This window comes from Myotis nattereri, assembly GCF_964212035.1.
Source record: "Myotis nattereri genome assembly, chromosome: 5".
NCBI lineage: Eukaryota > Metazoa > Chordata > Mammalia > Chiroptera > Vespertilionidae > Myotis > Myotis nattereri.
The window spans coordinates 13,761,329-13,787,956 of record NC_138080.1 but is presented as its reverse complement, the minus strand read 5'-3'; the positions used below and the strand labels follow the sequence as shown (position 1 = coordinate 13,787,956).

General features: G+C 37.5%; 1 protein-coding gene across 1 annotated transcript in view; it reads left to right on the top strand.

Annotated features, from left to right (window-relative positions):
* The window catches only part of ADAM7 (ADAM metallopeptidase domain 7), a gene marked incomplete at both ends in the record, with an annotated part of 59,661 nt that overhangs the window by 19,399 nt on the left and 13,634 nt on the right, over positions 1–26,628 (top strand). Inside the window, 9 exons of the mRNA XM_081091308.1 lie at positions 1,834–1,905; positions 12,375–12,544; positions 16,115–16,199; positions 17,633–17,763; positions 19,605–19,779; positions 21,816–21,905; positions 22,972–23,167; positions 23,553–23,655; positions 24,602–24,788. Of these exons, the coding sequence (XP_080947434.1) occupies positions 1,834–1,905; positions 12,375–12,544; positions 16,115–16,199; positions 17,633–17,763; positions 19,605–19,779; positions 21,816–21,905; positions 22,972–23,167; positions 23,553–23,655; positions 24,602–24,788 (1,209 nt within the window). The remainder of the gene's footprint in view (positions 1–1,833; positions 1,906–12,374; positions 12,545–16,114; positions 16,200–17,632; positions 17,764–19,604; positions 19,780–21,815; positions 21,906–22,971; positions 23,168–23,552; positions 23,656–24,601; positions 24,789–26,628) is intronic.

Genomic DNA, 26,628 nt, shown 5'->3' with positions numbered 1-26,628 from the left:
GTCCATCCCTCTTTCTTACCCCATGGGTAGAAATCAATGATTGATAAGTACTCTATTCCTGTAGTTCCTAAGACAACCTCAAAATCTCTATTAACTATGTATACTAGGCCAGTCCTACCCATTCATCAATGGGAATTCTGGAGTGAAAACATTTGTTATTTAGAATTTAAGGGGATGGTTGAAAAGAAAAACCTCTGCACAGTAAAATCCTAGAAATGTATAGCATAATGAAAACCAGGATGATAAGAAATGTCTTGAAAGAGAAAATAGTCAATATTAAATGTGAACAAGGTGACCAGGAAGATGAGAAAAAAGTGTTCAATGGGTTGATCATTGAGAGGACATTTATCAAGAATAGTTTCAATGAAATAGTGATAGTCAGCTAGTGAGTGGTGAGTTGAGGAGTAGGTGGTAGATAATAATTGAAGAGATTCTAATGTTATATCATTGAGATATGTAGATCTTTATGATAACAGGACAGCAATGAAATAGTAACTAGAGGATACTTTCAGGATTCAGAAAAGGATATTTATTTTTATTTTCATTAGGTAAGAAACTTGACCATTTGCATTTGTCCCCACAAGATACCTTATATTATTATCTATACTAATAAAAGGGTAATATGCTAATTAGACCAGGAGACCTTCCAGATGTCCTTCCAGACAAAGCCATGGTGGTGGGGCCAAGGCAGAGGCAGTTAGGGGAGAGTAGGCCAGGAGGGGAGGGCAGTTGGGGGTGATCAGGCTGGTGGGGGGGGGGCAGTTGGGGGCGATCAGGTCAGTGGGGGGGGGGGCAGTTGGTGGCAATCAGGAAAGCAAGCAGAGTGGTTAGGGGTGATCAGGCAAGCAGGCTCGTGAGTAGTTAGGAGCCAGTGGTCCCAGATTGAGAGAGGGATGTCCGACTGCCGGTTTAGGCCCGATCCCTGTTCGGGGACCCCCAAGGGGTCCCAGATTGGAGAGGGTGCAGGCTTGGCTTAGGGACACACCCCTGCCCTGTGCACAAATTTTGTGCACCAGGCCACTAGTTAAATATATTTTGTCAGGTCTACATTGATAATACTGAGAACAAGGTCCTGATGGCACAAATAGAGAATCCATTTGAAAGAAGCGAACCAAAGTCAGAATAGGCGGTGATGGAAAGAGGCATAACTTGGGGTGGTGAACACACAATACAGTGTACAGATGATGTGGAATTGTCCACCTGAAACCTATATAATTTTGTTAACCAGTATCACCCAAGTGAACTTAATAAAAAGAAAAATAATAATAAACTGCCTTAGGAGAAAAAACTAAAGAATAGGCCAGAGTAGGGAAGTTGGCATTTCCTTCCTCGTCTTTTTCTGGAAAGAAGGGCAAGCAACAGTTCTGTGTCCCTTTCCTCACATCTCTGGCTTCTGGGTGACCCGTGATTATATGTCCCTTAGTTTGTGGCCACCATGGACTCAGAAAGGCTGATAAAGTTGCTGTTTTCTTGCAATATAGTGGTTGCTGTGGAGCTTTAAAAGTTTTGTTTCATCAGCACGACAAATATGAAATCTAAAGAACACTTACTAGTTGATTTGATAAGTCATGTAATGTAATATAATACAATGTGAAAGGGGACAAAGTTATAAAAACATGTAAAGTAATTGCTAAGTTGAGGCATGTCTTTTGAAAGTGCTGTAGCTGTGTCATATACAAAATATATTTTTGCTTAAGTGGCCAAGATTTTTAGCTGACTGGAAGGAATACAAATAATATTTTTTTCTTTGAAAGACCTGATAATGTGTGAAATAATTTATTGAATTTGTATTCAACTCCTATTATTAACAGATATTTATGCTTATATTTGCAGTATCGCAGGAATAATTATCCTCACAATAAACTGAGGAACCGAATTTGGGGAATGGTCAATTTTGTCAACATGGTAAGATTTTATAGTTTAAATCAAGCTAAAAATACAAATGGAAAGAAACTTTTAGGATAGATACTGCTGAATTTCTGTGGTGGTTCTGAGGCAGCCCAAAATACAAAAATTCACCCAGTAGACTAATTAGTAAGAATCAATTAAATTCACAGCAACAAATGAACCAGAGGTCTGAGTTTTTTGCTTTCTAAGTAAATAGAATTTAATAAATAAACATTTAAATAAATTTCAAATATTGGTCACTAGTCACAAAAATATACAAGGTAATATACAAAGATTTTAATACCCATCATTCATAAATAAAATCCACTATTGTAAATTACCGCTCCATGACCGTGCACAGCAAAAAAGTTTGCAAGCTATAATTTATTTCCTATATTTGGACACAGAAATTAGGGAAAATATTTCAGCAAAATCTATAATTAACTATAACCTCTTTTACAAAACAATACTGTAAATTATACATAGTTTTCTTATTCTGACTCCTTCTAAGTCACTGAGCTCCATTACTAGGATAAAGAAGGCCCAAAGGAAGATGCTATAATGGGTAGCCCCATCTAGGTCAGAGGTGATTCATTCACCAGTTCAAGGACATTTGATCAATTTGTAGTTTTTGCTATAATGAATTAGATTTCTTTCAACATTTGCATATAGATGTATGTGCAAACATAAATGTTTATTTTCTTTTTGTAAATGACTAAGAAATAAGAATGCTGGGTCAAACAGTAAGTATATGTTATTTAGCTGGTTCTCACAAATTTTGATGTTTTAATTTCCATTCAATTCAAAATATTTCTAATATCCCTTATGATTTCCTCTTTGATTCAATGGCTTTATATCTGTGTCACTTAGTTTCCAAATACTTGGAAATTTTTTATACAACTTTATGTTAAAATTCTGCCTACCACATCCATACTTTCCACTAGAGCTATAACATATTAGTAATTATTATTTTACAGTTCCTGTCAGATAACGTCAACATTTGGATTATCTCTGAATCTAGTTTTGTTGACTCATCTCTCAAACAGTGGGTTGTTTTTCCTTGCTTTTTTGTGTGTTCTTTAATATTTTATTGGATACTGGACATTATGTATAAGATAGTAGGGACAGAGGAAATAATACTTATCCCTTCTTCTTTGACCAGGCCATTAACAAATGGGATTGAATCAATCTTGTCAGCAATTACACTGGCTTGGGGGGTTGCGATTGCTATTGTTACTTATAGTGCACCATGAGCTTCAGATCTCTGTAGTGTTATCTTGTGCTTAGAGTGAGTCCTGGATTGTTCATTTCTGCTTCAATCTCAACTTCCACCTCAGGCCTTTGTCAAGGGCCAGTGCTCAACGGAGGTTTTCTTTCACACAGATCTCTTCCTCTGCAGTCATCTGTTCTTGTGTTTTACTCAGTAATTGCTAGCCTAGTTATGGGACCAAAGTGTTTTCTGTTATCCTGATCGATCCTTGGTCTTAGGAAAGTCCTGCCCATGGTCATTGGCTAGATATTCCTCAAAGTTCATGTCCTCCCTCCTTTGGTAGGAGCCTTTGAATGGTCTGGCCTCTAGATAGTTTCCTCCCTTTTCTCTAGGGGTGGGTGTTATTCTTTTCCCTCCTTTCAGCCATAATAGGTCTTCCCTTGAGTTCAGAGGGTGGAAAAGAAAAAGGTCCCCGAAGTTCACACAGCAGCTTAAGGCTTTTGTTTCTCAGGAGAGGGGCTTGGTAGCTTTAAAATGTCCCCAAGGCAGCAGTGGCTCCCACCCTTCAGGCCTGTGCCACCAAGGGAGGATACCTCCAGCCTCCCACTCCGCCCTCCGCTGTGTGTCTGGGGAAGAGTCTGTGCATGGGCTTATTTCCTTGTGTCTGTGTCTCCCTGAGGGTCCTATATGCTCACTCTATCCCACACTTGTCTTTTAGCAATTCCTTAAAAATATTTGGCACAAAGCATCTCTCTTCTCTTTCTGCCACTGGGGGATGCTCTTGTACAATTTATTTTAGATTTCAGGCTGTTTTGCCTAGTTACTTCAGCTCTCATGGTTTCAATAAAAAATAAAATTTTGTAGATTCTTTTTTTGTTGGTCCGGATAGAAGCAGCATTCTTTACAACTATTTACATCTTAGGCAGAAGCAGAATTCCTCCTAAATTTAAATTTATGTCTATGGAGATTAAAAATTTTCCCTGTGACATTTTCTAAAATATAGGAGCAATGTAGAGTTGAATGAGTATATCTCATAGTCATTTCTGTTTTCTCTTATTTCTTTTATCTTGTAATTGTCTTTATCCTTTCCCCATCTCCAAAGTAAACATAAATACAAAATTGTTGCACATTGCTGAACTTGTCATTAAATATTTTCAGTTTAGAATGGGAGGTCATACCACAAACAGTTTAAAGTAGCATGGTCTACAAGTCCTTGACCATTTCCATCATATTACTCTTACTGGCCTTTTTTATGCCCCATATTGCCCATAGGGGAGGGGTCAGACAGTCTGAAGGGATTTACGGGAGCAATATCTGTTCTGGGCCAGATCTAGCTGGATCTAGCTAGAGAGTCTGGCAGTAGCCACCTCGTTAAACACTCTGTCCTCAACCATAAAACATATCTTTATTTTATAGGATATTTTCTCACTAGAAGAGAACATATTTGAAGGATGGCAAACATTGTTTCCATTTTCACTTCAACCAGTTTTATAAACCTTAAGCCCCTCCATGAATGGAGAGAATCCAAAGAACCCAGGTTTAAAAAAGTCTTGTTCTGTGGGACCTAACTCATAAGGTTTATTCCACAATAAAATTGGGACCCAAAGGAATGGGCATTACAATGGGGCCTTGACTTACGAGTTTAATTCATTCCGTGACGGAGCTCGGAACTCAAATTACTCGTATGTCAAATCAATTTTCACCATTACAATGAATTGAATGCTAGGCTGATGTGGCATTCACTGTGACGTTCGCTATGCCAACTAGCAGTGGGGTATCTGAAGCTGGCTCGTAACCCGAATTTTAGCTCGCACCTCAAAGCAAAAAAATTGGCCGAGAGACCGCTCGTATCTCCAAAAACTCGTTAGTCTGGACTCTTGTAAGTCAAGGCCCCACTGTACAGGCTCCAATATAGATTTGAAATGATGATTTAACTAAAGGTCTAACTTCTTGAAGTTGAAAAGAAACCTCATTCTCATGGTTATGAAATGAACTTGTTAGGTTATGCTGATACATGGAATTCAATATATTCATATTATTTAGGTTAAGAAAAGCGGAAAATTAAGGTATTTTTTATTATTATTATTGCTTAAAGTATTACAAAGGTTATTACATATGAGTCCTTTTTTATTTTCCCCGCCCTTGACAATCCCCTGGCCTCCCCTACCCGCCAGTGTCTTATTGGGGGGGCAGGAGGGAGGGTGATAAGAGATCAACTGAAGGACTTATATGTATGCATATAAGCATAACCAATGGACATAAGACATGGTTTTTATAGCAATGATGTATTAAACTTTTTTGTTTTTATTATTTTATCTTTTGATTTTATTTTTCCCATTACCATTTATCCCCTCTAGGCCCTCTTCCACTTCCCCTTTCCCCTCCCCCTCATGATGCAATCACCACACTGTTGTCCATATCCTTGAATTCTTTCTTGTGTTTTTTTTTCTTTTTTGCTCAATCCCTTCACCTCCCTGCAACAACCTGTCTCCCCTCCCCCGACCACCACCACTAGAAATGTCTGCTTGCTCTCTAACTCTGAATCTGTCTCTATTTTGCTTGGTAGTTCAATTTGTTCATTAAACTTCACATATTGTTTAAACATTTTGAATAACCAATTACATTCTCTGTTCATATTATATGAGTAGGCTCTCCATTGTTGTAAACTCAGTGTTCCTAATTTATCATTTATTCTTTCTTTCAACCCAGCTAGTATGGAAGATAATTTTGATATAACATAGTTATTTGTCTCAAAATTCTCGTAATACAGGGATTGGCCAAGGTAGGTTTATAGTTGTAAGTATGTGAGTTTATTATTGTATTATTATTTATTAATTATTGTATTATTTTCCATACAAACAACTGTAGACCTACTTTTGCACACCTCAGTATTTGCTTAAACTCTTCTTTTGTCCTGGCATCAAATATCTATCAACTAGGAATTTACAAAAGCAGATGGGAATAGCGGCAAGAAGACTTATGGACTGAAACTGTTTCTTCCTGTTTTGAGCAATCCACAATAAGATTTCTTAGACAACAAAGTAGTTCAAAAAACCAAACATGGAGAACAAAGATAGCAGCTAACTATTGGTTTTTGAAAACCAATGTCAACTTTCTAATCTGCCACAGAGCTAACTCTGAAAAGAAATAAATGAATAAAGAACATTCATTCCATCATGTGCCTACTATCAGTGAATTCATATTTCAGGTCAATTGTAATCTCAGACTTTTGCTAAATTATTTAGTCTAAAACATTTTGAGCTCAAGGGTTATTCAGAAGTTTTTAATTTAGCTTCTTTGTTGGCCATGGCAGTTCACCCAGTATTCTGAGTGATTCACCCCACCTTAGGTTTCAATATAACTGTTTTGTTTGAGGCCTGTACTTTTTGTTTATGACCTCCTGCATTCAAATTACTTTTTTTTATCTTGTTAATCCTTACCTGAGGATACTTTTTCCATTGATTTCTTTTAATAGAAAGAGTGGATGGAAGAGAGAGAGAGAGAGAGAGAGAGAGAGAGAGAGAGAGAGAGAGAAGGAAACATCAATGTGAGAGAGACAGACACATTAATTAGTTGCCTTATGAATGCTCCACGACCAGGGCCAGAGATCACACCTGCAATCCAAGTACATGCCATTGACAGTGTTTAGAACCCACCACCCTTTGGTTCACAGGCCAATAATCTAACCATTGAACACACTGGGCAGAGCAAAATTACTTTTTTTCAAAATTATTTATTGTTGAAAGTGTTACATATGTCCCCTTTAGTCCTTATTGTCCCCTCCCAGCCTGCCCCCCCCCATATTATCTGTGATCATTGGTTATGCTTATATGCATACAAGTTCTTTGGTTGACCTCTTCCCCCCACAACTGCACCCACCCCCACCACCCCCCTCCCCTGCCTTCCCACTGAGGGTTGACGATGCTTCTATATCTCTGGATCTATTTTTGTTCATCAGTTTATGTTGTTCATTATATTCCACAAATGATTGAGATCATGTGATACTTATCCTACTCTGACTGGCTTATTTCACTTAGCATAATGGTCTCCAGGTCCACCATGCTATTGCAAATGGTAAGAGTTCTTTCTTTTTTACAGCAGCATAGTATTCCATTGTGTAGATGTACCACAGTTTTTAATCCACCCATCTGCTGATGGGCACTTAGGCTGTTTCCAAATCTTAGCTATTGCAAATTGCACTGCTATAAACATAGGGATGCATATGTCCTTTCTGATTGGTGTTTCTGTTTTCTTGGAATATATTTCTAGAAGTGGGATTACTGGGTCAAATGGGAGTTCCATTTTTAATTTTTTGAAGGAACTCCATACTGTTTTCCACAGAGGCTGCACCAGTCTGCAATCCCACCAGCAGTGTACTAGAGTTCCCTTTTCTCCACATCATCGCCAGCACTTGTCATTTGTTGATTTGTTGATGATAGCTATTCTGACTGGTGTGAGGTGGTACCTCATTGTTGTTTTGATTTGCATCTCTTGGGTGATTAGTTTCTTTGGGCATTTTTTCATATGTCTCTTGGCTTTCTGTAGTCCTGCTTTTGAGAATTGTCTATTTAGGTCCTTTGCCCATTTTTTGATTGGACAGTTTATCTTTCTTTTGTTAGGTTGAATGAGTTCCCTGTAAATTTTGGAGATTAAACTCGTATCAGATGTCACATTGGCAAATATGTTCTCCCATTCAGTGTGCTTTCTTGTTGTTTTGTTGAGGGTTTCTTTTGCTGTGCAGAAGCTTTTTATTTTAATGTAGTCCCATTTTTTATTTGCTCCTTAGTTCCCATTATCCTAGGAGATGTGTCGGTAAACATATTGCTACGAGCTATATATGATATTTTGCTGCCTATGAATTTTTACGGTTTCCCATCTTATGTTTAAGTCTTTTATACATTTTGAATCTATTTTCATGTATGGTATAAGTTGGTGGTCAAGTTTCATTTTTTTGCATATATCTGTCCAATTTTCCCAACACCATTTATTGTCTTGACTTTATTGTATCCTTTGCCTCCTTTGTCAAATATTATTTGAGCATAATGGCTTGGGTCAATATCTAGGTTCTCCGTTCTGTTCCATAGGTCTATTTGTCTGTTCTTGCACCAGTACCAGGCTGTTTTGAGAACAGTAGCTTTGTAGTACAACTTGAAACCTGGTATTGTGATTCCTGAAACTTTGTTGTTCTTTCTCAGGATTGCTGCAGATATTCTGGGACTTTTTTAATTGCATATAAATTTTTGGATAGTTTGTTCTGTGAAATATGCCATTAGTATTTTAATGGGGATTGCATTGAATCTATAGATTGCTTTCGGTAGCATGGACATTTTAATGATGTTGATTCTACCAATCAATGAACATGGTATATTCATCCATTTGTTTATATATTTCTCTATCTCTTTTTTCAATGACTTGTAGTTTTCCAAGTACAGGTCTTTTACCTTTTTAGTTAAGTTTATTTCTAGGTATCTTAATTTTTTGTTGCAGTGGTAAATGCGATTGTTTTTTTAGTTTCTCTCTCTATGAGTTCTCATTATTGGTGTATAAAAAGGACAGATTTTTGTGTGTTAATGTTGTATTGTTCTATGTTGCCAAATTTCTTTATTAAATCAAGTAGTTTTTTGATGGAGTCTTCAGGGTTTTCTACATACAATAGCATGTCATCCGCAAATAAGGACAGTTTTAATTCTTCTTTAATAATTTGGATGCCTTTTATTACTTCTTGTCTGATCACTATGGCTAGCACTTCCAGTACTATGTTGAACAGGAGTGGTGAAAGTGGGCATCCCTGTCTTGTACCTATTCTTAGGAAATGGTTTTAGTTTTTACCCATTGAGTATGATGTTGGCTATAGGTTTGTCATATAGGGCTTTTATTATGTTGAGGTATGAGCCCTCTATTCCCACTTTTCTGAGAGTTTTTATAAAGAAAGGGTGTTGGATTTTGTCAAATGCTTTTTCTGCATCAATTGATATGATCATGTGGTTTTTGTCTTTCAATTTTTTTTATGTGATGTATCACATTTATTTAATTACAGATATTGTACCAGCCTTGCATCCCCAGAATACTAGTAAATCCCACCTGGTCACGGTGTATGTTCTTTTGAATGTATTGTTGGATGCAATTTGCTAATATTTTGTTGAAGATTTTAGCATCTATGTTCATCAGGGGTATTGGCCTATAATTCTCTTTCTTTGTAGCATCTTTATCTTGTTTTGGGATTAGCGTGATGCTGGGTTCATAGAAAGAGCTTGGAAGTGTTCCTTCCTCTTGAATTTTTTGGAATAATCTAAAGAGGGTAGGTTTTAGTTCTTCTTTGAATGTTTGATAAAACTCTCGTGTGAATCTGCCCAGACCAGGCCTTTTGTTTTATGGGATTTTTTTGATTACTGCTTCAATTTCCTCAGTAGTTATTGACCTATTCAGATTTTCTGATTCTCCTTGATTGAACTTTGGAAGATTGTATTTTTCTAGGAATGTGTCCATTTTGTCTAGGTTGTTCACTTTGTTGGAATAGATCTGTTCATAGTTTTTGTTTGTTTGTTTGTTTGTTTTTTGTTTGTTTTTTTACAATCCTTTGTATTTCTGTGGGGTCAGTTGTTACTTCACTTCTCTTATTTTTGATTTTGTTTATTTGAGTCCTCTCTCTTTGCTTCTTGGTGAACCTGGATAGAGGTTTATCAATATTATTTATCCTTTCAAAGGTTCAGCTCTTGGTTCTATTGATTCTTTTTTGTCTCTATGTCATTTATTTCCACTCTGATCTTTATTATTTCCTTTTCTCTACTTACTCTGGGCTTTTATTGTTGCTCTCTTTTTAATTATTTAAGTTGTAGAGTTAGATTATTTATTAGCATTTTTTCTTGCTTTTTGAAGTGGGCCTGTAGTGCTATGAACTTCCCTTTAACAACTGCTTTCACTGTGTCCCATAAATTTTGGATTGTTGTGTTTTTTATTGTTATTTGATTCCAGGTTGTTTTTGATTTCTTATTTGATCTCTTTGGTAAACCAATTATTGTTTAATAGCATGGTATTTAGCTTCCAAGTGTTTGATTGTTTTTATTGTAGTTGATTTCTAATTTTATTCTATTGTGGTCTGAGAAGATGCTTGGTATGATTTCAAACTTCTTAATTTTGAAGAGACTTTGACTGTGTCCTAATATGTGGTCTATATTTGAAAATGTCCTGTGTGCACTTGAGAAGAATGTATATATTCTATAGTTTTGAGGTTAAATGTTCTGAAGATGTCAATTAATTCCATCTGCTGTTTCTTTGTTGATTTTTTTTCCAGAAGATTTATCCAGTGATGTAAATAGGGTATTAAAGCCCCTACAAAGATTGTGCTGTTCTCAACCTCTTCCTTGATATCTTCCAGAAGTATTTATTTATTTATTTATTTATTTATTTATTTATTTATTTATTCATTCTGTATTTGGGTGCTCCTGTATTGGGTGCATATATGTTTATCAGAGTTATATCTTCTTGTTGTATCAATCCATTTAGTATTATGAGAGTGGCCTCTCTTATCTCTTGTAATAGCCTTCACTTTGAGGTCTATTTTGTCATATTTAAGTATTGCTACCCAACCTTTTTTTTCATTTCTATTTGCCTGAAAAATTCTTCTCCATCTCTTCACTTTCAGTCTGTGTGAGTTCCTTGTTCTGAGGTGGGTCTCTTATATATAGCATATATGTAGGTCATGTTTTCTTTTCCATTCAACAATTCTATGTCCTTTGATTGGAGATTGTAATCCATTTCCATTTAAGGCTATTATTGATAATTGCTTGTTAGTTGTCATTTTTATTCTTTATGACTGTGTTTCTTCTTCCCTTTCTATTTCTTCTCTTACAACAATCTGTTTAGCATTTTTGGCATTGCTGGCTTGGTAGTGATAAACTTTCTTAACCTTTTTTTGCCTGCAAAGCTTCTGATTTAACCATCAATTTTGAATGATAGCCTTGCTGGATAGAGTATTCTTGGATTCAGTCCCTTGCTTTGCATCACTTAGTATACTTCATTCCATTCCCTTCTACCTTGATGTATTTTTGTTGAAAAATCATTTGATAGTTTAATGGGAGATCCCTTGTAGGTAACTTTCTGTCTTCTCTTGCAACCCTTAAGGTTCTTTCTTTGTCGTTAACATTTGCCATTGTAATTATGGCATGTCTTGGTGTGGGTCTTTTTTGTTCATCTTGTTTGGGACTCTCTGTGCTTGTGTGACTTTTTCTTCCCCAAGTCAGGGAAGTTTTCTGTCATTATTTCTTCAAATAGGTTTTCTAATCCTCGCTCCTCTTCTTATTCTTCTGGCACCCCTATTATGCATATGTTTCTTCATTTTATGTTGTCCAAAAGCTCCCTTAAACTCTCCTTCTGCTTTTTAATTTTTTTTCCAATTGCTGTGTAGTTTGGGTGTTATTGTCGACCCTGTCTTCTAACTCACTGACTCAGTCCTCCACTTCTTCTAGTCTACTGTTAATACCTTCCATTGTGTTTTTTATTGCCACTATATCATTCTTCATGTCCTCTTGATTTCACATATGTTGGTGAATTTCTTATCCAGACAGTTGAGCATCTTTATAACAATTACTCTGAATTCTTTCTCTGTCATATTGCTTGCCTCTATTTTATTTAGTTCCTTTTCTGGTGATTTCTCCTTTTCTTTCCTTTGGGGATTGTTTCTTTATCTCCCCATTTTTATTGTTTCTTCCTGGCCTGGGCACCCTACCTGAGGTTTTGAGAGGTTGAAGCTCATAGTGGTTCAGTGGCCCAGGACTTTTTTGCTTGGAGGCTGGGTCCGCCTTGAGTCTCGCTCCTTTATTGCAATGAGTTGTAACCCCTTCTCCCATAGATCTGATCCTTCCTTTGTCTGCTTCAGATTTTCAGGGTCAGTGGGGTTGCATGCACAGTTCCTCTAGTGTGAAACTCCCTATGAGGCCTGGTACTTGCAGTAGGGTGGTGTCCTAGGAACCTCTGGCTGGATACTTACACTGTGGTCTTGTGACCCTTGCCTGGGCTCACCAGATTGGACCGGCAAAACAGTCTCTGGCTCCAGGGTTGAAGCAGTCACAAGGCAGGTCTGTGTTGCTATGGCAGCCCTGTCAGCATGGGATCCTGGGAGGCTGGTTCTGGGCACATGGATGAGAACTTCAAGGTGTAGGAGTTCTCTCTGGCATGCACTCACTGCAAAAGTTTCTCTTTTTTGACGTAAAAGAATATGCTAATGGAAAGGATCTTTATGCAACTTGACTTTGTGAAAAAATATTTTTATTTTAAACAGATTTATAAAACTTTTGACATTCATGTTACATTGGTTGGCTTTGAGATGTGGACAAGTGGAGATAAAATAAAAATCGATTCCAATATAGAAACAACTTTATCGCGTTTTTCAGCTTGGCAACAAGCAGTGCTTAAAAAAAAGAAGAATTATGATCATGTTTTGTTACTCAGGTATGTAAATGCTTTATTTCCTTGCATACCTTAGGAGGTTTACAAAAAAAAAAGAAAACAAAACAAGTAAAAACAAAATATTTTTAAGGCAATTGACATTTTTGGATAGTACACAGGAAATTTCTAGCTACATAGAAAAATTCCATATGAACTTTTTAAGGACTTCCTTCCTAATAGTGATGAATACTAGAAAGGAAAAATTTAATACATTCATATTCCTCGGCAGGGTTGAAAAATGTTGTTAGGTAAGTAAAGCAATTTCAGAATCCATTTACTTTACCTATCCGCTTTCAACTCTCATTCCTTCAGCCTTCCACACCATACTATTTTAACACGCCCTAAAAATCAACTTTTTCTGGGAAAACACCTTATTCTCTGAACATTTCCCCTCATCAATGTGTGCTCATCCAGTGACTAGTGTTTTAAAAGTATCTTCTCTACTATTCAAAATGACAGAAAACTGATGTGATAAATTAAAACTGCCCTAGCTCTAATATTCCTAAGGAAAAGTCTGAATTTATCTGGAATACTAAGGTCATTAATTCTTAAAAATGGGGCCATTTTACAATCATTTCTGTTATTCAAAATACCTAATCACACTACTCAGCCTGTAGAGAAATGGTAAATAATTGTGAAGCTGAACTGACTTCAACCTTGTGTTTCACATACCCTGTTATCATAAAGAATGTTAATTTATGGAAGAACAAGTTTGGAGCATTGGAGTCTTTTAGCATCTCTTCTGATTCCCTTAAAGCTGCTCTAAGATATGGGTACCCACTTTACCTACTTCATCTACCTATAATAGCAGTGTTTCTCCTAAAGTTTGCAAAAACAGCCTGCCAATGTGGTTTTGACCATTATCTACATGTTAACTTTCAGTCTGACCTCAGAACTGTGAAGCTTCCAAAGCCTCTAGTCAGAGGTTAGCTCCATCCCTTTGTCAGAATAATGAGAGTGAGCCACACCTCTAGTGTAATATCATTTCTGATTTCCACACTGGGATGGCCCATAGAACATATTTCCAGGGGAAATGTGTACCTGGCTTGGGCTTGCATATTCATGAACTAGTATAATTCAAAATTATGAGTAGTGAAGTAAAACATCATCACAACTTCTGTAGTGGCAAGATTAGCCCCTTTGCCCAATCCTTAGACATGTGTTAAAAAATAATTAATCAATTAATTTAAAAATATTTACATGGGTATAAGTGGAAAATCATTTACTTCCATTAGTGTCTCTGAGAGGTAACTTCTCTCCTAACAGTATGTCTACAAATAGAGAAATGATGTGATGGGGAGTGCTACTAAGTGTCTAACTGGGCACCATGTTTGGGATTTCTCAGGTGTTCAGTTTCTTATATATCTTCCCTTCTCTATTCACATAGATCTAGAAGAGATGAGGCACTATATATGGCATTGTCTTGGTGTGACTCTTGGTTTTAAGTGTTTATGAGCAAAATCAGAATCTGGATCCTGCTTTCTCAGGTGCTTCATCTCCACAGGTGGTGTTCTCCCAAGAAATTCAGAGTTTAGGAAGACCAGAATTCCATATTCCTCCAAGATTTATAGTCAATACTGAGACTTTAAAATGTAGGCATAGGGACATTTCAATCATAAAGAAAGAAATAGAGGACATCTATACACACACACACAGACACACACACACACACACACACACATACATATCCTATATAATAAAAGCCTAATATGCTAAGTGTCTGGTCGTCTGGTTGTCCATTCAACCAATCAAAGCATAATATGCTAACGATATGCCACTCACTATGATATGCACTGACCACCAGGGGGCAGGCAGTCTACTGTTCTACCAGTCGCTATGACATGCACTGACCACCAGGGGGCAGATGCTTCGACTGGTAGGTTAGCTTGCTGGTGGGGGTCCAGCTGATTGGGACTGAGTGAGATGAGCCAGACATGCCCTGGAGCCCTTCCACAGTCCCTCCCTTGCTGGCCAACCTCCCACATCCCTCCCCAGCCCGGATCGTGCACTGGTGGGGTCCCTTAGCCTGGCCTGACCCCTCTGGCAATCTGGGACCCGTCAGGGGATGTCAGAGATCCAGTTTCAGCCCTATGGCAGAACGACCAGTTGCTATGATGCACACTGACCACCAGGGGGAAGATGCTCAATGAAGGGGCTGCCCCTGGTGGTCAGTGCGCTCCCACAGCAGAAGCGCCGCTCAGCCAGAAGCCAGGTTCATAGCTGATGAGCGCAGCACTGGTGGCAGGAGCCTCTCCAGCCTCTGTGGCAGCGCTAAGGATGTCCGACTGACAGCCTTCAGTTGGACATCTCCCGAGGGCTCCTGGATAGCGAGAGGGCGCAGGCTGGGCTGAGGGACCCTCCACACAGAGTGCTCAAATTTTGTGCACTGGGTCTCTTGTACATATATAAACACACACACACACACACACACACATTATACATACATATGTATATGTTATATATATATTTTTTATTGATTTCAGCTAGGGGAAAGGAGGAGAGGGAGAGAGACATAGAAACATGAATGATGCAAGAGAATCATTGATTGGCTGCCTCCTGCACAACCTCTGCTGGGGATTAAGCCTGCAACTCAAGCATGTGTTTGACTGGGAATCACACAGTGACCTCCTGGTTCATGGGATCTCAATCACTGAGCAATGCTGGCTGGGCAGAGTACATCTTCTTGGCTGAACACGTTAAAGATTAAAAGATGTTATCCAGCCTGACCACCTTTCTTGTGTTTAAATCCCTACTATACTCTAGGAGTGGCCTACCAGCCCATGATAGCTCTCTTTAGGTGTTCCAACTCTAAATGTTTTTCTTGAAAGCATACCAGATTTAGATTCTTTTGATATACACATCTACATCTGTCTTTTCAGTTAATCTATGGATAGTTCTGTTTTCACATGACAACTCTTCTAAATCTTTGATCATAGATATCAAATTATCTATATTTTTTTATGGCTGATTCGACATTTTTAAAATTTTTCAAATACAACCAATTAATCATGGTGTTGAGTCCATTCACTATGTTGCATTTTTACCTCTGAACCTTTTTGAAAATATAGATTTTTATTGATTTCAGGGAGGAAGAGAAAGATAGAAACATCAATGATGAGAAAGAATCATTGATTGGTTGCCTCCTGCACACTCCACTGGGATTGAGCCTGCACCCTGGGCATATGCCCTGACCAGGCATCAAACTGTGATGCTCAACCACTGAGCCACACTGGCCAGGCTCTAAACATTTTAATTTTTTTTAAAGTTATTTTATCCAGAGCTGGATGCAGGGTAAACTGAAGTCAAGTAAAATGGGTCTGTACTATTGTTATTTTTAAGAAAGTACTTTCATATGATTTCAACTAAATATTGCATTGACTTTTCAATGCATCTAATATGCCACCGTTTTAAAATGAGCTTAATATCAACTGAAGTCATCCTTAACTCCAGGAAAAAGAAAAGACACTTTCATGTGCAAAGGCACTAGCATTGTGGGAGTTCACTGTGGTTCAATGCATGTATTAACTAAACTACTATCTCATATTGAAGAGTGTATTTTCATTTTGTTTATAGTGGGAAGTGGCTTTATACCCATGCACAAGGAATTTCTTATCCAGGGGGTATGTGCCTGCCCTATTATTCCTGCAGTGTCGTCAAGGTGGGCTGTGTTTATTTATGTTATACTACTTAATAAAAAGTTTGAATTAAACTTCTGTAATATTCTTGTCCTAGTGAAAGGGACCAGGTATGCATTCCTTCATATATCCCCACCAACATATGTCATGATCAAACTTCCATGTTGCTTTTATTAAATGAGAAAGGAAATGTTTTATAAAAAAACTATAGATGAATAATAAAGGTAAAGCAGTGTTACAGTTTAAGATAACATCATATACAAATTAACATGCAAAGATTTAAGAAGTTCTTTTGCATATTAAATAGAGTGTGTACAGGACATGTAAAGTCCATTAAATTCGACTGATTTAGCAAGTGAGAATAATTGTTCTTGTGCTGAAAAGAAATTGCATAGGTCATATAAAATATCACATCAAGGCAGACTTGCAATTTCTTTTCCAAAAGCATAAGACCTTCACACTGCTGACTCTGACCCTTGTTTATCTGATTCTTTCCCAAGTCACTGAGCTTCTAGTAAGTACTGTCCAAGTAACTGTATTAAAGAAATATTTGAAAACATTAAGACTTGGATTACTTTTTTTAGTGCCTACCTAATGATTGCAATGCTCAGCCCAGTCTTGTTACGATGTTGAAATTAAAAGCTAGAACTTATTAAAATGAATTCATGAACTATTTATTGTATGATTCTTTGTATGATTATGTGTTTGCCCATGGAATCATCGAATTTTAATATCATAAATGTTGCATAAAGAGTCAACCTAATCATTAATAGGCAGTCACCACTTAAATTATGATATTATAACCTAGAGCATATTTTAAACTTAAGTGAGCAAGATGAAATTACCAAATTTGTGGTATTTTACTTTTACAGTAATCTGATATTCCATCCCCTTTGGAAATTCATATTTTTGAAAATAATATAAAGATTAAAATGTTAAATAGAACTACAAACAGGTAACAATCAATTTTGTGTTGGATTTTGCAGCACTGACCCTTCTGGTTTTCTTCAAGTAGAAACTCCATTCTCATGATTGCATAACAATTTTGTGCAATGTGAGACTGCACATTGAAAACATGAACCACACATATTTTTATTTTTACCCTTTGATTATCTGGTATATGGATGGTAGTAATGTTTATTTAATTGAGCATTAGTTAATAATTTTTAGCTATTTGTAAGAATGTGTCTGTATAACTCCAACAATGACCATTATTATACCACAAAAAAAGAATTTCAAAATGGTAGATTTAGAGCCACTCAAAACATCATTTGTCCAACCTCATTATAAAATTAAAGAAACTGAGGGGCAGAAGAGGGAGTAAATCCATGGCCTCTCAAATAAGTATCAGTTAACCAGAAGCTAGAAAACAGGTTTCAACCATTAGTGCAAAGCACTATTTCCTATAGTGTGCTGTCTTGTAGAAATGTCTAATGACATCTTCTTCTGGCATCAGGACCTTTTACCTGACCTTAATGTGATTGCAAGCCGAATGGCCCATCAGCTGGGGCATAACCTTGGGCTGCAGCACGACGATTACCCATGTACCTGCACTCTGGGAACATGTGTGATGGATAAAGGTGGAAGGTAAGGCTCAAATGATATAGAGAACACATTTAAATATTTTGAGAGTGACTTTTGATTAAAATTCCACATTGTAGGGGTATATTGTGATTATATAGAATTTTTCCTAAATATACTCCAGAAGGTCTATTACAAAAGCAGTTACGGTAAGGTGCTTCCCTCAGGGAACTAAATAATATTCATTGGTAGTGTATCTCCTAGTGATATAAATAAGAGAAATTCTAGAACTCCATCTGAGCACATTGCAAAAGTATATGACAATCAATTAGTCACTCTACCCAGCTGCTCAGGAGCGGGACACACTCCGCATGCCTTGGTTTATCATCATTACTGAAACGTCTTTCTCAGCAAAGCCTTCGTAGCTACCTGATCCAGTTTTTCAATCCGGTCCCCTCACAGATACACTCTAACAGAGTGCACACCCTCACCCTTTGCTTTAATCCCCCCTTTAGGATTAACCGCTATCTAATATAGTCTATCTTTTACATCTTTAGTTATTTTCCTCCTCCATTAGAATACACGTATCATGAGGTCAGGGGTTTTTGTTTTGTTTTGTTTTTCTTTGTTCATTGTTATAGAACCACTGTCTAGAAAAGTCCCAGACACATACAAGACACTCCCTAGAGAGAGAATGAGAGGATGTCCAGCTTGCTCCCAGCATTGAATTAGCTGCAGTCAGGCCCCAAGCTTTGCACATCTCTGAACTCTTTCACAGTAGGCGCATGTGGTGCATTGTATAAAGTAGAAAAAATATTACTTGATGGTAGCCAGTACTTCTATATATTGATTAAATGGAGGAAAATAGCTAAAAGACCGAAGCATAGTGACTAGCATAGAGGAAGAATTAATTACTGATATCTAATTTTATATGGTTATCCACATAATTAGTCATTTATTTTCAGGGTCCCACCATCCTAATCTAATCATCTAATGTATTCAGGACTCTAAACGTCCATCTCTATTTGATCTATGTGTCAATAAGGATGGAAAGGAGTCAAAAGAAAAAGAAAATAGGAGGGAGATCAATTTCAGTTTTCTAAAACTATATCCCATTCCGAGGATGTGTTACATATTATTAAACGAATAGTTTGTTTCAACAAATATTTATAGACAACTATTCTGTTCCAGCCACTGTAGTAACTAGTGCCTTTCTTTTTCTATTTTTCATTTTTTTGTTAATGCTCACGTGAGGATATTTTCCCATTGATTTTTTTAGAGAGAGTGGAAAGGAAGGGGAGAGAAGGAAAGGAAGAAACATTGATATGAGAGAGACACACTGATTGGTTGCCTCCCCCATGTCCCCTGACCAGGGCCAGGAATCAAGCCTGCAACTGAGGTGTGTGCCCTTGACAGGAATCAAACCTGGGACCCTTCAGTCCAAGGGCCAACACTCTATCTACTGAGCCAAGCAGGCTAGGGCAACAGGTGCTTTTCTTTAAAAAAACAAAAAATTGAACATGATTCAGTCTTTGCACTGAGAAGCCTGTGGTCTTACATGGATGATAACCAAGTATATCGATTAGTTCAAGAAAAAGTAAAAAGTGATATGGGAGCAGCAAGCAAGGACTATCAGCCTAAACCAAGGTTCATGAAGGATTTTCTGGTGCTGATGAAGTCAACGCATTTTCACCATAATAGCATATGTTGGCTGTGTTTCAATAAGACATTTTATATAATGAAGAGCTCAGTCACTCTGCTGTAACAGAAAGGCAAGAGTAAGAAAAATAAATAGACTTTTAGAGTTTACTATTTATTTTTTATTTCTAAATTATTTATAAAATTTTCACAGTTATTCTACCAGTATGCAATGATATAATTAATGTTTACTTTTAACTTATCTCTAGCATTCCTGCACTAAAATTCAGTAAATGCAACAGAATACAGTATGAGAAATTCCTGAATGATTATAATCCAGCATGCATGTTTAATGTTCCATTTACTGATAACTCAAATGATTCTCCATCTTGTGGAAACAAGAACTTGGATGAGGGAGAAGAATGTGATTGTGGCCCTGCTCAGGTATTTGCAAAAGATGCTGTCTTTTTTCTTCTTTTTAATATATTCTTATTAATTTCAGAGAGGAAGGGAGAGGGAGAGAGAGATAGAAACACCAATGATGAGAGAGAATCATTGATCAGCTGCCTCTTGCATGCCCCCCATTGGGGATGGAGCCCACAACTTGGGCATGTGCCCTTGATTGAGATCAAACCCGGGACCCTTCAGTCCACAGGCCGACTCTCTATCCACTGAGGCAAACTGGCCAGGGCACGTCTTTAAAGTACAAAGTTTGTGCTCAGCTAGAACCTAGGCAGGGATGTAGCCATTAATCAACCATGAAATTCCTCGTAAAACTTTAAAGACCATGCTTCTTTTTTGTCATTTGGAAACAGGCTGTTGGTGCAGCCTTATCAAAGGCTTCCTACTGAGTAATAAATAGTGTATAATGATCTTGCTGGAAGTCAACTCCATCACAGTCACTGCTTTATATATTAACTAGAGGCCTGATGCACAAAATTCGTGCAAGAGTAGGCCTTCCTTCCCCTGGATGCCGGCACCTGCTTCTCTCTGGCACCCGGGACCTGGGCTTCTCTTCAGCCCCAGCTTGGTCTGGAAGAATGTCCGGGATGACATCCAGAATGATGTCCAGTATAATTAGCATATTACCCTTTTATTATTATAGATTGGCTCTTCTTGTAAGTAGAGCTCATTTGTGTCATTCTCTGGTCTCTCATGAACAGTAGGAATTCACTCTACAAAATCCTTCACAGTCAATCCTCTTTTACTCTGGAAATTATGAGGTTAGCTATAGCCTAGTGTGACAGCTCATGTTATTTAAAAAAAAAACAACTGTCTTATAATTGAGCAGGAAACTTCTAACCTTTCATATATATATATTGCAGTCTTAGTCCCTGAAATATTTAGAATAATCCTTTGAGGCAAATTTTAAAGTAACTCTTCATCAGCTTTTCTTCAACATAGAGTTATTTATTTCAAGAAATTGTATTAGACAATTTCTTCTCAAATTACCAAGTACAGATGCATCAGCTGGAGATGTTGATAAAATGTGGTTTTTTTTTATTCAATTGGTCTGGAGTGGGCTGAGATATTTCATTCCTACCAACTTGAAAGATTATACTGATGCTGCAGGTCCAAAGACCTCATTCTGAGTATGTGCATTGGAGACGTGACACAACTCCAAAAAGTAAGAAACCCACACCTGAAACCTATATGATATGTTGACCAATGTCACTCCAATAAATTTAATTTTTTTAAAAAAAGTCTAGTAGGATGGAAATTAAGGGACTCCACAATCAGAGTGGGAACAAAACATCAAGGTTACAAAACATCCATAGGTTACAAAACATCAAGTCTTCAAATGTCTTTCATGAAATGTACAGAGGCTTTAACTTTGAAATTGAAGCCTTTGCCCATGCAGCTTCTTTGTAATGGTTTACAGTTTCACCCTCACATATGAAGTAACTCACATGACCAGATGCAGACAGTTCTGTTTGCAGTTTAAATTATGAGCAGATAGAGCCTATGTGCCCAACTTGCTGTTATTATTTAATTATGCATTAAAAAGTAAATGTCAGCCTGAAATACTTGGATTCTTAAGGAAAATGTGAAATCAGATCTTCAGAAGTTGTGTTATCTCACATCAGACCTTTAGAATAGAGAAGCAGCGAGACCCTCCCAGAGAGTGGTCAGCAGGAGAATGGGAGGTCATGAACTTTGGGATACTGAGCAACCAGGTGGGAAGGAAACAAAGTAAAAGTCCCCAACACCAATGGCAAGCAGTAGTCTTTATAACGGCTTAGCAAAAGTAGGTTTACAGCGTTCATTATTGTATTCTTATTTATTGTTGTATTATTTTCCATACGAATAACTGTAAACCTACTTCTGCCCCACCTTGTATAGCTGTCGTAGCTAAGGACCATGCATTTGTATTTAACTCTGAAACACAAGTGATGCTAAATTTCTCAGAAGCACAGCTGATTAACTCTTCAAACAGGAGCCAAACTGCAATCCAATTTCTGATTTTTAATTTTTGCCAGGAGTGCACTAATCCTTGCTGTGATGCCAACAAGTGTCTGTTGAAGCCAGGATTTACTTGTGCAGAAGGAGAATGCTGTGAATCTTGTCAAGTAAGATCCGTTGCTAGCTCCAGATTTCTCTGTCTGTAGTTGATTATGTGAACAAAGGACCAACGTGCTGTCTGAGCACTAAAATCCTTTGCCAGGAATCCCAGGCTCGGGCTCGGGTTGCTTGTACACAACAGCACCTCTTCTGAGATGCTCTGACTTCTAGGTACTGGGCAGTGTTTTGGTCTGGGAAGTGGAGAAGTGGGTATGCATTGCTTGGTGTTTCAGAAATGGAGTTACATGGCTGACATTACTCTTGCTTCTTTTAAATCATTACCAAACTATTCAACCTCAGGTTGGGGTGGTGGTGTGGATTGGCATCCCAACAAGAGTGAACAAATAGGGGAAAGGGTTATGCTGGAATTGGAGATATGTTTCTAGGCAAGATGACCAGAAATCCCAATGGCTCTGTGCAAGCATTTATTGACATTTCTTTTACCCCACTAGATTGTGAAATCACAAGGGAAAGGGAAGCATGTCTTACTCATCTTGAAATAGTTTCAGACTCAGCACAATTCAATGCAGACTGAATGGCTGAATGAGGGAATACATCCATGCAGTGCCCTCCAGTGAAGTCAGGGGATGGTTCTACTTCATGGGAGAAATCTGACTCTTGGGAATGGAGATTCCTCGTGTTAGGCAGGGGCTTCCAGGTGTGTGTGTGTGTGTGTGTGTGTGTGTGTGTGCGTGTGTGTGTGTGTGCGTGTGTGTGTGTGTGTGTATGTGGTGGTAGTGGTGGTGGTTGGGGGAGGGGAGAAGTGCTGGAGCAAGGATTGAAGAAGACAAGATGAACAGAACATTTATTCATTTCTCAATTTATGTCCATCCCAACTCTGCCCAATGCTGTCCTAATACCAAATCTCAAAAACACCATCTTGGCATTGCTTAAATGAATAAAAGCCAAAGCATTCACAAATGATGATAATTCTCAGTGGAATGGAAAAGGAAGGTATGATTCAGTCCTAAAAACTTTTTGAGATAAATTAAATGGGTCAATCTTCCTCCTATTTATTGAACCTTACCTATATAGATTTGCCCAAGATTTAATCTGTTTGGTTTTCTTCAACAGATGAAAAAAGCAGGGTCCTTATGCAGACCAGCAAAAGATGAATGTGATTTTCCTGAAGCGTGTACGGGCCACTCCTCTGCGTGTCCACAGGACCAATTCCAAGCCAATGGAACTCCTTGCAAGAATGCAAAAGGCTACTGCTTCCTGGGGAGATGTCCCACCCGGGACGACCAGTGCTCCGAATTATTTGATCATGGTGAGAGACAGTTACTGTGGGTGACTGATAATGCTAATAGCTGTTATTTCTCTGTTATTGTTCAAAATAATGCCATGTGTGTAATTTCTTAAAGATATTTCCTAGCACCTCTTCACATATTACCTTTAATATTAATTGACATTGCCTCTAATATTAATTGACTATCTCAGTAGGTGGATTAAGGTATGTTTATTACTTTTATATACCCATATTACATATCATCTGAGGGAATAGAATAATTTTTAAATTAGCTATTTATTCCATTCTGCTTCACCATTACATAATATTGAAATTTCAATTACATCAGAAAAAAATAAAGTATTTTATAATAAATAATATTCATGCTTTCATTGTTTTACTTTTATTATATCATTTTGTATCCCAGAAGCAAAAGGAAGTCCTGATATCTGCTACATCATGAATAAAAAGGGAGATAAATTCGGATATTGCAAAAGCAAGAAAAGCAAATTAATTCCCTGTGAAGACAAGTAAGTGCCTTGTGAAGAAAAATTAGTGCCCTCCAAGAATGTTTTGCCAGATCAGAGCGGCTCTTGTTCTGTCAGCTGTTAACTTCTTTTTGCTGAGGTGATGGGACAACGGAAGTGGAAAGGGAGAGAGCACGCATCCCTGACAGTGTCAGCTGGCATTTATGTACTGTATTCATTTGCTGAAGGTCACAGACTATAAGGAGGAAAGATAGGAAAGATGTTATGTTCTTCAGAGGAAAAGGGAGGAATAAAAAAGAGAAAGGAGAAAATAGGAGGAAGAAGAAAATAAGTAGAAAAGGTTAAAAGAGGAAGAGAGGAGGAAAGAGTGAAGCCATATTAAGAAAGGTAGAAGTTGAGGTTGGAAGAGAAATGGAAGAATTGGAAGTTAGATCTGATTTTTAAAAGCATGAGCTGTGTCTGTGTTTGTTGCTGATACTTAGCAGGGCTTTACATGCCATGGAACAGGATTTGACCTGAAAACAACAGTAGGTGAAAATAGGCAGTCATTGAACTTTCCTTACTTCCAATTACTTCCTAATCCTCAAAACAGAGATTATAATAATCACACCTCACTGGTTTATTATAGGAATCAACTAACGCGCTCTATGCAAGAGAGAATAAGAAAGAAATCTTAGCATCCTGATTCAAGTTACGCTAACTCAAATTACTAATAAAAATATTCTTCTGTAAGCTTAAGCTAATATAGATTTGTGAGAACCACAAAGATATCAGAGAGAAATATGAGCAATTTATAGCTTTGCCTATTCATCTCAGTTCCCTGGGTCAGGACTGGACTGCACCACAGTCTACCCTGCTCCTGGCTCTTCCGCAGCCCGCTGGCAAGCCCGGGCCTAGAAAACAGTGTGGCCAGGCCACTTCAGGGCAAACCTAGTCTCTGAAGTTCTGTTCTGGTCCCAAGACTGAGAATGCTGTCCCTTTTCTCCAGAGACATCAAATGTGGAAAGATATACTGCACCGGAGGGCAGCACTCATCTTTCCTTGGAGAAGAAAAGATCTATCATATGAAGGTTCCAAAGAAGAATGTCACCACTGACTGCAAAACCTTTTATTTATACCACAATCCTAGAGACTTGGGCCTGGTTGCTCCTGGAACAAAATGCGGAGATGAAATGGTAAGATAAAAACTCTTTGTTTGATTAAACCTTCTTGGCTCAGCCACTGTAAAACATCTTTGGATCCTAGGATTGGGTCCAGAGGGCCTATATAAGAGAAAGCAGGAAAAAAAAATTGGTAATTTTTGTATTGAGCAGAGTAGCAATGACATTTTCACAAATATTCATTTTATTTCAGCTTTAATGTACGAAATGATATGTAAATATTATAAATTTGCTTAATTAGTGTCTTAGAGAAGACATGGAATAAAATTATAGACATAATTTTTAAGTTAATTTGGCTCTGAAGCAGCCATACAGTTTTCATTTATTTTATTCATTGGCCCATATTTACTGGGCACATACTCTGGTACCAGTGACTGTGCTGGACACAGAGGATGCAAAGATGAGCATTCTTGAGAATTTCATAGGTTAAATGAAATATATCATTACAACCCAACACAAGGGCTTTCAAAGTGGTGTGACCAATGTACATCTGAGTCCAAAGGACCAAGTTTACTTATAGAACATGGAATGACATCTTACAATGAGTGACGTTTCAGCTTTGACTTGAACAACATTTTTCAACACACAGAAAATGAGCAAAGACTTTTTATGAATAGATACCTACATGATGTATACGGCATGTTCAGATAACTGATAATTTCAGTGTGGCTGCAGCTTTGGATGAACTGGAATAAAATTAAATTGAACAGGTAGAATGAGGCCAGATTAGAAAGGGCTTATTATTGCAAGATAAAACGTAAGAATGCATACTAACAACAACAGCCAACTCATCCAGGTTTATAAACACAAGCATATATGGAATGCATATAAACATTTATTTTTTTAAATCAGCTCTTTTGAAATTGAGTACTTTCTGTGGTATGGCTTCCCTTCTCTATGCGAAAACCCACAAAGATTATAGTATCATTCATGTAACGTAATAGAGAACTGAATTAGAAAACAAAATTCAGAATATAAAAAAAGATTAGAGTTAAAAAAAAACAACTTAATAAAGACCAATATCTCAAGCCCAAATATTTACCTATACAGTTTCCCATTAAAATGACTAAATAAATATAAAAATGATAAGGTATCTATATTTGTGAAAATTGAGTTGTGTGTACTAACCACAAGCTAGAAAGCTCAGGGATTTTCAACAAGATAAAGTGTGAGGTGTCAGGTTAAAAAAATTAGCAAACAATGTTTTATTCACTTCAGGTCAGAAAAACCAGCCAGACGTACAAAGCAGAAGTGTGACATCCCCTTCCTAGAACCCCATTAAGAGCGACAGGATTGAACAGAGGGGTTGATAGGGGAGCAGTTGTTAAGGAACCCATCTTGATCTCATAAGTACATTGTGATCATGTCCTTCTTCTTATAAGAGAAGCTTTAGTCCAAAATTCCCCCGTCACAACGGTGCCAGTTCTGGAACCAATTCCTAATGAGAGAATCCTTGTGTGGCAAATGCCAGTCTATGGAGGTATCACAAAGACACTAGGTACAGGATTTTTCATTTTATTTTTACAATAAGATGCTATTTTTAGACATGGAATTTAAAATGCATAAAGAAATTCTAGTTTCTCTTAGTAGCTATTTTTTCTGGGTACATTTCTTTTTACATTGTAACCATAACTAAAAATATTTCCCTACCTTATTTTAAAATTTATCTTTATTGTTGAAAGTATTATAGATGTCCCCTTTTTTTCCCATTGACCTCCTCCACCCCACACCCACCCCTTCCAGGCCTTTTAATTTGCTGTAGGATAAGAGAGCAAAAGTATTCCAAGGCACCTGGGCGCCCTTTTTCCTTAGTTATACTACAGAACTTAGGACACAGATAAAATAATAAAACCCT